The following is a 13,186-nucleotide window of genomic DNA, read 5'->3' as shown; positions in this document are numbered from 1 at the left end:
CACAATACAGTAATGGCTTGTTGAACACCATTTTGCCTTGGATCAGTACTTATAACTAGTGTATAGCCCATCAAAAATAACAGGGCAAGTACTACCACCCCCCATCCCATAGTATACCCGAACCTCACATTTTATAGCTAACTTAAGTAAATTCCTTTGTAAGCCAATCTAAACTAAGATCATTCATTAAATTGAACTCTTGGCATATTCACAGAATAATTATTAGTAAAAATCAGTCAGTTTAACAACTTCTAATATATGGAAAAGCCAGTGTGTTTTGGTAATATTACATTCAAACAAAGGCTTTTATGTCACGTTGCTTAGCAACAAAAGTATAAGTTAATATTGTTAGTCTATATACTGAAAGTATAAAATGAAATGTATAGACAATAAAACTGGAAAAATATTTGTTGGTTTCTTAACTTAGTCTCTGTTGATTGAAGGGTTGTTTTTTTTATTAAAAACATTGATGATATGACAAAAATAGCTTAATTCAGAAACAATTTAAGTTTGAAATTGATCGATATTTTTTACTTTCATGATAAATTTTACGCACTTGGTTCTAGGCTAATTGATCCCACACTATGTTTTTACTTTAGGCTTATTATAGGTTTAAGGTTTCACAGACCCCCCTGTTACTAAAATCGTAATGGGCAGACAGTAATTGAACTATTCTATATGGGTAAGTGCATTTTGGCTTTTATAACTCCTCCTATTTTGAGAATTTAAGCATGATATGACATACACTGACTTTTATACAGGTTAATTTCAATTTTTAGTGATTTGCTTTCCAACTCGTAAAAAAGCAATGGACAAAAGTAAAGCAGGGCCATCTGAAATATTTTTCAATCTTTGAAATAAAGAGAAGTAGTTGATAAAGTGCTGAAGTGTTTTGTGATTTTCTGTACAGTGAGAATGACTATTTCCCTAGTGAAAGTGAAGCAGCCGAAGATTTGAATACAAAGGACATTTAAAAATGTAACAAATATATCATGATACACTTTGAACAACCGTACTAGTGATACAAGTGCTGTAACATTTGTTTATTCACACTATAATCACATAAATCAATCAAAATGTGATTGATTTACTTCTGAAGTTTTATTACACTTTAAGTTATGAAAATTTAAGATTGGCACTTGGGTATATTCTAATTTTACTTGCAGCAACAGTGTGTGTGTGTGTTAATAATCCTTATACTTAGTGAACTGAAATATTTATACTGATTTTTAAAATATACACATGGTTCATGAGTCACTTCTTAATTAAAATTCTGAAGTTATCAAAATATACGTGCATTAGGTAGATAATGTAAGTCAATCTAAAATAAATTATCTTTAAGAACTTGTGAAGTGGTAAACGTTGGGAAATGACACTATTATAGTATTTTTCTTTACAAAAAAAAAATGCATAGATATCTATTATTCATAACTGACTAATAAATATTTATGGCAAAAGTATAAAAAAATTTAAATACCTTTAAACTGTAAAAGGAATAATCATATGTACATGGCTGTTTTTAGAAGGAGAAACAAGGCTGAGCATTATTAGTTTGAATCCAACTTACAGTTCTTAGCATCAACAAAACATTCTGAATTCTTTATTCTGCACTTGTATGGTTTCTACATTACTATCTCTCAGAAAAGTCTTACAAATAAGATCAATTGTAATTTCATGTTATTGTACTAATTAAAATTCTAATGGCTACTAGAGGTATCTGCAGGTTTTTTCCTCATTAGTCTCTCGTGCTCCTTCTCACCCCAGTCATAAATCATGTAGCCCAGGGCAAAAGCTGTTTAAATACAGAAAATCACAAATTATTGCTCCAACATACGTCCACAAAATTAGATTATTAGAAAAATGTCTTCTAAAGTGTAAGAAGCTATATTTTAAAAATACATCATAAACAATTACAATTATCCAGAATAATGTAAAATAAACTTATAAGCACGTGTTTATCCATAAATACTCAATTTTAAACATTTCCTGAGAAAGGATATAAACTTCTTTTTTTTGTAAAAAGTACTAATATAGAACTATTTTCATTTAAACATTCAAATAATAAGAAATTTTTATCATTCCTAGAGAGCTAGGACTAGGAATGAAAAAATACATTTAAGAATGCCATTTACTCATTAATGGAGATAATTTAACATTCTCAAGGGTATGCATAATATACTTTAAGTCATTTAAAATAAGTCACTATTATCATTATAAATTTTCAAATATAATTTGAAAGTAGAAAAAAATCATATATTTCAGTCTAGAAATATCAAGAACAAAACATACATTTATAATTGCTGTCTATAACACGTTGGCTGCCACATAATAAATTAAGTATAAATAAAATTAAATATTTGAAAGGTGCCGAGGAGCAGCCACAGTGTCCCGAACTCATATGCCACAACAGAAATATGGTTTTGAAACATAACTATCTGTGACTCACTGGTGTGTCATGTGGTCCATAATTAAAAGTCAGTTGTGACCCACCAGTGGGGCACATGGCAGTCAACGTGATAAAGTTTTGTTAACTGTGACTAAGAATAGTTGGACAGTATATAGTGTTTTATTTGCCCTGAGAGCCCCAAATATGTATAATACCACACTCGTATAGTTATTCTTCTTCACTATGATTTTGAAGATTAGAGTTTCTTTTTTATTAAACTACCAGCAATAATAATATTTCTCCAATATTTTGCTTCTTTACTGAACTTTTCAATAGAAGTTATCAAATGACAAAAATACAAGTTCATGAATTGCTCAGTTTGCACTCGGCTGTACTGTTTATAGCAGTTATTGAAAATTAAATTTTTGGCATATTTTGTTTGAAAATTATTCTTCCAACTCCCTCTTTTCACATTTCAGAATATCGTACTATCTCTAAAACCTGTTTAGTCATTCAAATATACACATCTTGGTAGTTTGGTTTGTTTTGAATTTTGCACAAACCAAATATGAGAGCTATCTGTGCTAGCCATCCCTAATTTAGCAGTGATGGATAAGAGGGAAGGCAGCAAGTAAACACCACCCACTGCCAACTCTTTGACTACTTTTTTACCAACAAAGAGTGGGACTGACTGTCACATTCTAACACCCCCCAAGGCTGAAAGTGCAAGCATGTTTAGTGACGGGCATTCGAACCTGCAATAGCTTGGTAGTAAACACATTTATTCAAGAAAAGTAAACCACAATGACAATTATTTTTAAATGTGATGTGTTTAATGGTAGGGACTAATGAATTAATTTGAAGAGGACAAAGAATACTGACAATCATAACTACAAATTCGTTATCTTTACTAGGAATGATGGGCAAAACAAACAGCACTTTTATGAAACAAGTTACTTCCAATGTTAAAAACAAAAAAAGATTTATGCACCTAACACAAAATTTTATGAATTTTTGTTTTCAATATTTAGTTCAAAAAAACGTGAAGCCACAAATGTCTACATACACTTGGTAGAAACATCTGTCAAAGGCCACCTCTACATTTGCCTGTAGACAGTATGTGAATATTATTTTTGGAAAATACAGAAGAAAAAATCACGAACAAAGACAAATTTTTATTATAAGCTATACTTACGGGGCACGATAACAAAAACTTGACTGCGGATCCTTCTGAATAAATTGGGTAAACCGTGGGTTAACAATCCTGCAAAGGCTCTTTGTTCAAATGGTGACAACCTGTAATAAATGATGCCTCGAATCTTGGCAAGCTCTCCAAACCTTAGACCCATATTTCTTTTACAGATTCAAGTCTATTTAAAAGAAGAAAATAGATTCTTAATCACGTAGAGTATTAGTTCTGGTTATTATATGATATTTGGGTCAAAGTTGTAATCTTATATTTTATAATTAACTTGAAGGAAGCTCAATGTATAGCTTATGTTTTGGGAAAGACACTAATTTAAAAACCACTATTAAAGTTGCAACACTAATACCCAATTAAACAACCAGACATTTCACAAAAACAATTTATTGTGATATTTTTCTTATTCTGTGACTTAAAAAATCATTAATATTCAAATGCAGACACTGTTAAACATCCGTGAGAACTAAACAAAAAAAAACACATTAAATGAACATATATATATATATATAAGCATTATTAGTCAAATGCTTAAATTCAAAATGTTCCATAAAACAAGTTTTTAATTTTGAGATTAATAAGTTTCAATTTCCTAATACAAATATTGTAAATAATCTATACTACAATATTTGTTTTTCAAAGCTTATAGGATACAACTTGTTCAACATCACAAGATTTAACTATTATTGGCAATTGCAAACTATTTATATTAATAACATGTGCATATAACCATGGTCTTAGCAATGGATTATTATAAACACTGCTTGTAGCACATTCCTTTTTATTGCACTACTTTATTTTAAATATATGATTTATAATTTACAATTTACTGAACTTAATTTGATATTAATTTCATATGCAGATGTTTTTGCTGTATTACTATCTATAGCTAAAGTTAAGAGGTCAGTGCTGATTAATGCACTTTCTTCTGTTATTAACAATTGTTATCGTGAATATAATAAAAAATTTTCGTATGCTGGTGCCATGTTTTTATAGGGATAGACTATTAGTAACACAACATAAAAGAACACAAAATCTCTCTTGAGCGACAATAATTAACCCTAGATACTACACTTACACAGCATAATAAGGACTTTTTAAATTTATTATAAGGACTTAGAACAAATCTAAATCTCCTAAGTTGGCTGAACTTCATATTATTGATAATATAAAAGGTACCCAACTGATGCATTTTAATCATTATGCATTCTTTTGTGAATTATTTTATGACATAATCTATTCCACGTTATTTTATTATGTAAAAGTAACTAGTTTTTATTTTTTAGTTCTTATCTACACAGTTAGCTTGCCCCAGTCAGAAGTTACTGATATGATAGATAAACAATATTTCATAAAGAAAAATCACTATGAAATTTTATTTTTTTTCAAACATTATATACAAGTTTACTCTTCCAAGTTTGAGGTGTAGGGGTAATACCATAAATCTGTGGTGCACCAGTAAATTTCCACTCATTTTAGTTCCAGTCCATGTCAATCTTATTATCAAAGAAAAGATGTTGAATTATTGGAAAAGGTTCAAAGAGCTGCTAAGATGATTTTGGGTTATAGGAGTTATCTTATAGGGATAGATTAAGGTATCCTTTTCTTGACAAAAGAGTAAGAGGTGGTCTTATTGAAGTTTACAAAATTATCCTGGCAATTAATAAGACAAAGACCTCTGATTTCTTTGTGCTATATCCTGAAGAGGTCAAAAGTTCAAGATTTTGAAAAAAAAAAAAGGATAGATCATGATCCAGCTTTATTTTTCTAAGAGGGTTACTTACTGAATGAGCTTAAAAGTTTGTTTGATTGTTGAATTTTGTATAAAACTACTTGAGGGCTATCTGCACTAGCTATCCCTAATTTTAAAGTGATAAACTAGAAGGAAGACATCTGGTCAAAACCATCCACCACCAACTGTTGGGCTCCTTTTTCATCAATGAATAGTGGGATAGACCATCATTTTATAATGCCCTCAAGGCTGAACCTGTGACCCCCCATATTTCAAGTCAGTTCCCAATCAACACACCATGCCAGCCGGAGTTTAAAAAGGGAAGCAATAATTTCCTGAAAAATAAAGGGTGGGTTTAAGTTTTTACTTTTTCTCAAGGATGGCTGGGCAAGGAGAGCATTGAGGTTAAAGAACTATTTGGTCACTTGTTATCCATTTAGTTTCTTATAAAAGTACATCATGTAAAATAATCTCAAACTGATTTTGTGTCCCTTTTCTTTAATGAGCTCCAAGCAACCCTAATCACAACTCAACATATAAAGAAAAAAGGTCAAACAAAACATTTTTACTAATAGGATCTTTGAAAATTGCAGAAAACAATACATTACCATCTCAAGAAAGTCTTCATCCTCATGTTAATATATAAATATTTATCCATTACCTTCCCTGAAGTTAAAAATATTTGTAATGATAAAGCTGTTTCTACTAGTAGTAGTTGCTAAACTAATTTACATATACATATTTTATCAGTGAAAATAGGGTAACTAGTACTACTACTACTACTAGTAATAATTTTAGTAACAGTGTTTAAATTTAAGCCTCTTAATTTTTTTTAGTAATATTGTTAAAACATTCCAAAATTTTAATTTTCTTAAAATTAAAATCGATTATTTCATTTGAAAGTAAATGTTTTAAAATTTTGTTGTAGTACTAAAGAAAACTAAATCTAAAACTGGGTAAAACTAAAGCCAAGAATTTAAAGAAAGTGCAAATCGAAACTAAAAACGTAAAAATATGACAAGTCTGGTATCACATTTTTGTGCAGCAGATATTTTGAAACATGGAATAATTATGCTGCTAATGTTAATGACTTCTAGTTCTATTATTATTAACACTAACAGTGAACAGTACTCAGTAGCCCTATACTGTACACTAAAGAATGGTGGAATTAGGCCTAAGGTTACCCGACTATTTGCAGTTAATAAATTATGAAACGAATAATTTGATCAGTATATAACACCAAAGCTTAAGTCTTTATTAATCAATATTACTAGTTAAGCTTATTTGTTATTTAAGAGCAGCTCATAAAAGCAGTATTGAGTGTAGTTAAAACAAACTTCAATCTATAGTTTAATTTAATAATAATATTAACTGAAAAGTACTCGATGTTCTGACCTTCCTAATCCAACTTTCAGCCTTGCTTGAATGACCTTTAAACTTAATAACACTAAAGGCGCTGCGATTGCTTTTAATAGGTAAATTATAATAATTGCAAAAAAATTTATAAAATAAGGTTTTAGAAGCAGTTTAAAAATATATCTTTCATAAAACGTCAGTTTGTTTTGTTGAAAGAATATGATCGTACACTATATATATATTTCGGTTTAACTACATCTTTAGCACTTTTGGTCTTCCAAGTAATTTACATTTTACTATTTTGTATCGGCGATTTATTGTCAGGATAAATGTTCGCACATTGTTTATGCATTTTTTTGAGATCTAACGAGAGTTCTCTTTCACATACTTTAATCTGTTTATGAATATCTTACTATAATAGACGTAGCGTATGTCAGTATCTATGTATGTAACCAAAACTCCTGCGCCATCTATTGAATGATATCATCAACAAAAATCCATAAATAAATTCACAGTTTGGGTATTAAAGATTCAGACAATTAGAAAAATAACTATGGTATGTGCAACAATCATTTCCTTAAAATAGAACACAATTTAAAATAAAAGTACTCTCCTCACAACAAGAACAGGACTTTCACTAGAACTGCAGGTGAGTGTTTCATTATATTTTTATTGATGTAATTTTTAAATGTAGTACTGAGAAGCTGGAGTTCTTTAAAAAATATGTTTTCAATAAATGGTAACACTTTTAACATATAAAAACATGACACTTTATATCAGTAAAACTTATGAAAATTTTGAGCTCTGTACATTGAATCATTCTAATGCAATGAATCGCATATGACTTAATAACACAATTTAAACACTTTTTCCGTGTAGTACTTCCTTTTTTTAGAAAATTTTCATTTTTTTCTAATTTTTTTTTCAATGAGGTGTGAATACTACGATTAGTAATTACTAGCATAAACAGCCGCCCGTAGAGCGACGTTTCTGCTAGTTGTGATAATACTGTACTCACCCTTATTACATATTTTGAAGACCAGATAACCGAGGTTGTGTGCGAGTCAGTATTTCGATTTTAAACACCTAATATTTAGAAATAATTTAAATGGTAATATAAAAACAATTCTTTATAAAACGTTTAGATGCCATAAGTGAAAACATTTGAACGAAATACAAAGCTATAAGAAGCAAATTTCCTTTTTGTCTAAAGAATTTCAATGAATGTCGAACATCACATTTGCTTTGAAAACTCCGTAATCACTCAGCAACATCTGTTAAAATGTACAAATTCTTCTATCTTTCATGGATCATCAATTACAAAAAGGAAATACAAAAAATACAAAAAATTAGAATAGCCAATTTAGGAGTATACGAATGTTTTTTATACTGTCTCTTTTGCATTAATATTACATTCGGAATTGAATATTATGCACTTTACATCTACTTTCACTTTTTATTTATACTTATAAATCTAGGAAATGATTAGAATTCGCCATTTTTCGTTAAATTATAACGAACTTATATATAATAATATCCAAGGAAACAAATATAGCAGTTAAATCTCAGAAGAGTTGGCATTCATTTTGTCTCCATGTTCCTGTAAAGTGGTCTTGAGAGTAATCACGAATTCTTCAGCAAGCTAACTTTCTGCCCACAAATTCTTCTCTGGAATTGTTCAATTGGTCATTCTCTCATCGACATACTTCCAAAGACGATCACGATGGATGTCATTTGACATGGACCACCTACCTTTCTGGATTTTGTAACCATATCATTGATTGTTTTCAGTACAAATATTGCACTTTTCAACACTTCCCAACTGTTTTTTTTAGTAAATCCTTCCTTGCGACGAAAATCATTGAACCATAAAATATCACCTTGATCAAATCTGGTCATATCAGCATTAACATCATAGCGACTTTTCATTTTATCACAAACTGATTTAAGTCTTTCCTAGATAGAGTCATGTATGCCATCTTTTTTTTTACAGATTCACGAGAACCCTTCCAACAACCAATCCATCAGGACATGGTAGGAAATTTGATTCCACTATGCCCCATTCACTCGATGTACATTTATTGTTAATAACTCTTGGTATGAAATTTTAATTCTTGTGGCACAATAGTCACTTTTCCTGCTGTCATTGGAAGTTCAACTCCTGGTGTAGTAATCGTTGTGTAGTACATAGAGATTTCCTGGTCATATACTGTGAAGCTAGTTTGAAGCTAACGCAACTTTGCATCCATGTCTCTACATAAAGTTTGTTCCCAATTTGTACTCTTCCTTGATGTTAATTACCCACACACCATAAAGTATGATAATTCTTCTACACTATGGGAAACTTTCAACTTTCCTTTTGCTGGAACTTTATATCCACCTGCTGTTTGCATCAGTCTCTATTCTTTCATCATCTATGGGCGTAATGTAGCTGTAAAACAAATATTAATCAGTTTTCCATCAATAAACCCATGGAGCGGGATTAACTTGGAACTATCCATTCGATATTTGTTCTGTAGGATTCCTTGATTGATCTGGATAGACTATATCTGGAAGTAATATCCAAAATCCACCAGCCCTTTCTGTTTTCAAAGTAAAATGCTAGCTTGTTGTTATCCTTCAATGACCTTGGGGTCACTTTTATCCACTTCTTTCGGAACCTATGGTCACAGTTGTGGTTGTGTTCGACCCCTTTATCTTTAGATTTATAGAAACGTAATGAAATGAGCATTTACTTTTCACTCACTTTTTATCTCAAACTCGCCAGACAATTACAGAATATTTCAATCTACTTTTACAGAGATATGACATATCATACAATTAGAACAATAATCACTTGTTGATGGTCTATATTTTTCTGTATGTTTATCATTACTTAACGTAATTCTTAACCAAGGATAGGAGTTTATGATAATTAGAGGAACCTGTACTGGGAAAGATGGAATGTAAATTATTATAAGTCTTATTGCGATGTACCAAACATGAATACCACTGGTAATTCCTTTTTAAATGTATATTGGTACCAGTTGTCTTCATACAATTTGGTATAACATGTATCGCACCGGTAATAGAATTAATGACTTTAATTTTTACTTGTTGTTATTTTCTCTGTGCAAAGCTACACAGTAGGCTATCTGCACTCTGTCCAGTGCGGGGAATCGAACCCTGATATTTTGTTTTATAAGTTCATAAACTTACCCTTCATCCACGTAGGGTGGGACTTTTTGTTTGTATAGACACGTTTACTGCAACACTAATAATTCCATAATTCGCAACAGAAGCTACTTCGATAAAAAATATTATTTTACATGATTTATAAGAAAATAAACCTAAACGATAGATTACTGAAATAACCACAATAGTATATGAATTCTTTAAAGCTTAAAGCTTGCAAAGATAACTTACTCATTTGTTATATGACCTTCAAAGATAACCTACACATGTGTTGCATGACCTTCATAGATAACTTACACATTTGCTTTATGACATTAGGAATTCACACACAAAAATGTTTGTGCACTTGAGTTATTGAGTTTACGACTTATGTCTGATTTTTGATAAAGAGGCGTACTGATGTTACATTCAAATGAAACTAGCATTAAAATGAGATTAATTAAAATCATTGCTCATATGCATAATTCATTTAGCTCTTGTTGTGGGTCCTTGTTTGTGTATACATCGTAAGAAAAATGTTAAGAAAATTTAACAGTGACCATTCTGTAGGAGGCTTACAATTAAACCTGACACGAAAATATAGTAAGCAACAATCGCTTACCAGTCAAGTTTCGACCAACCTGAGTTTAGCTTCTTGTTGTTTTTGTTTTAGCGCAATGTTACACATGGAATTATCTGCGCTGTGTCCAACGCGGGGATACAACATCGAATTTTAGCGTTATAACCTTTCTAACCTAACGCTGAGTCACCAGAAGACTGAATGTTCCTTATATGATGTTCGATTTAAAAGGGCATGTATAAAAACTTCGACAAATAGGCAAATTATTGTTCAAACTAAAACAGTAAAGTCACACGTGGATCTCATTTAGTTGTTTTTTTTTCAATTGAAATTTTGTCGCTTTACAAATATAACAGCATGAATTTTACAATTTAATTTAATTTTTCTGAAATAATTTATGTTTTATTCTTATAATTGTACGCCAATTGAATGCTGAAACTGATATAATAAATGTATTTTACGCAATCAATTATAGGTGGCAGCACACTATTGGCTAAGCATATGTTACGTCGCGATTATATCAGAATCAAAATCAGGGTGATAAAAAGTGGTTAACATAGAAAATATCACGAGAAACACATTTGCAAAAAGCAAATTCTTTCACAATAACGTCACTAAAACTTTCAGTCATTAAAAAAGAATAAACGGCTGTAATGGCAATAGAATATATTATATTTACGAAAATGTTGGAGCATGACGTCAGTCGACTGATCACACAGGTATGGAAATCACATAGTGAATTTCCTACAGAGGAAAAATATTTTACTATTAATGTGTGATTTACAAATTACCCATCAAATCGATAAAACATTTTCTTGCTACTTTAGTTAAAACAAAAAGATTATCGAAAACCATTGTGAATTTGTTTGTTTGTTGAATTTCACACAAAGCTATACGAGGTCTATAATCTCGGCAAATCGTCGCTAATTTAGAAGTGATAGACTAGAAGAAGGAAGTCAGTTAATCAACACCACCCACAGCCAACTTTTGGGCTATTCTTTACCAACGAATATTGAGACTAATCGTTACATTATAACGTCTCCACAGCTGAAAGGGCGAACATGTTCAGTAACGGGATTCGATCCCGCGACGTGCATACTGCGAGTCGAGTGCTCTAGCAACCAAGTCATGTCAAACTCTAAAATTTGCGAGCCACTTCTTTAATCATAATATCAGAGAATTCTGCGTTTTATATGTTTCTGAAATATTGCGTTGTGAAGATCGTCCACTGTAGCTATGTTACGAGAAGATCGTCCACTGTAGCTATGTTACGACTCAATGTCACAGATACTTTATTAATGATGTAACATGCCACGTTACTCGTCGAGATGTCTTGAGTTTAAAAATTATTTTATTCATACGAATATCTAACTTCAAAGGGAGACAAGGATCGCTTTCCCAATTTTCAGTAGAATTTGTTATTCATATAAAACTTTTAAACAACGAAAACAAACAAACAAAACACTTGAAATCATTGCAAGTTGGCTTTGCGGTTTGAAGTAACGTTTTATAGATAAATCTTATTAATTATATACTTTATATCTTTTTTTTTCATGCCACACGATTACGATTTAATCGGAGATTGAATGATCAAAATTCTGTACTTGGCTCAATTCCTCTCTGATTAAACTAAACTGATTCACTACTTATTTTCCTGTTTCTATTCGATATAACTACACGTGTTTATGTATTTGTTTTATCGAGTTGAAACTTTCCTCATCACACTAAGTGTGTCTAAAATAAATGTTTTAGCTTTTTACGTTGAAAGTTTATTTTGTTTGCAGTTGTTGAATTTCATGATCTTCATATGATGTAAAATCATCAACACTTACTTGTCTTTCTGTTAGTGACCGCAATAACCTTATTATGTATACATCAAATATAGATATTCATTTTGTCCTAGTACTGTTTTCTTGTTGCTTTGAACGTGTTAACTAGTTAAAGATACATTAAGTCCACAAATTACGAACTTGTTTTTATGCCCTCAATTATCGGCGGGTTCCACATATTACATCACTGAGAACATTTATTTAATTTTTACATGTTACAACTCAATGTAAAGAAATAGCCAAAAATGGGGCGAAATTATTTATTTTCCATTGAAAAAACATAGGAAACCATAAGTAATTAATAGGTTTAAGTGTAATATTGAATGTATTGATATTTAGATCTTATTTGGCTTATATGATATTAGGGACCATGTAACCAACAAAGTCATGGACCTACAAACATATCAATGCATAAATAGTTTTAAAAAATGTATTTTAAAAGCAGATGGACACCTATCGGTAGTTTTAGGATTATAATAATTTTTAGGTCGTGAGTAAAATATTTAAAATGAACAAAATTTTCATCGTAGCACATAAATCTTTTCATCATGGAATCTTATAGAGAACATTTTCTTTGTCGTCGTTGAGTAAAATGTTTAAGATGAATAGAATTATTGTCGCCGGACATAAATCTCTTTATCATGGAATCTTATTGAGGACATTTTTCTTGTTGTCGTTGAGTAAAATGTTTAAGATGAATAGAATTATTGTCGCCGGACATAAATCTCTTTATCATGGAATCTTATTGAGGGCATTTTTCTTGTTGTCGTTGAGTAAAATGTTTAAGATGAATAGAATTATTGTCGCCGGACATAAATCTCTTTATCATGGAATCTTATTGAGGGCATTTTTCTTGTTGTCGTTGAGTAAATGTTTAAGATCGTAATAGAATTAGTTAGTCGCCGGACATAATCCTCTTATACAATGGAATCTTATTGAGGACTATTTT

At 30.7% G+C, this 13,186-nt stretch overlaps 1 protein-coding gene across 1 annotated transcript; it reads right to left on the bottom strand.

The window, feature by feature from the left end:
• Positions 1-1,572: 1,572 nt before the first annotated feature.
• LOC106467870 (cytochrome b-c1 complex subunit 8-like) lies at positions 1,573-6,792 on the bottom strand. The gene is made up of 3 exons (XM_013928254.2): positions 6,715-6,792; positions 3,582-3,756; positions 1,573-1,792 (listed from the first exon to the last, which is right to left on the bottom strand). Exons 2-3 carry the CDS (start codon positions 3,733-3,735, stop codon positions 1,698-1,700), a joined length of 249 nt encoding a protein of 82 aa, XP_013783708.1. The 5' UTR covers positions 3,736-3,756; positions 6,715-6,792; the 3' UTR covers positions 1,573-1,697.
• Positions 6,793-13,186: the final 6,394 nt, after the last annotated feature.

The sequence above is a fragment of the Limulus polyphemus genome, unplaced genomic scaffold (genome assembly GCF_000517525.1).
Source record: "Limulus polyphemus unplaced genomic scaffold, Limulus_polyphemus-2.1.2 Scaffold83, whole genome shotgun sequence".
Classification (NCBI taxonomy): domain Eukaryota; kingdom Metazoa; phylum Arthropoda; class Merostomata; order Xiphosura; family Limulidae; genus Limulus; species Limulus polyphemus.
This window is presented reverse-complemented; position numbering and strand designations above follow the sequence as displayed.

What these genes read in the sequence shown, in the direction of transcription:
- LOC106467870 (XM_013928254.2), bottom strand. Translation starts at nt 3,735, where the DNA reads ATGGGTCTAAGGTTTGGAGAGCTTGCCAAGATTCGAGGCATCATTTAT. An exon ending in AGTTTTTGTTATCGTGCCCC is followed by an intron (nt 1,793 to 3,581) that starts GTAAGTATAGCT and finishes GTATTTAAACAG; the next exon opens with CTTTTGCCCTGGGCTACATG.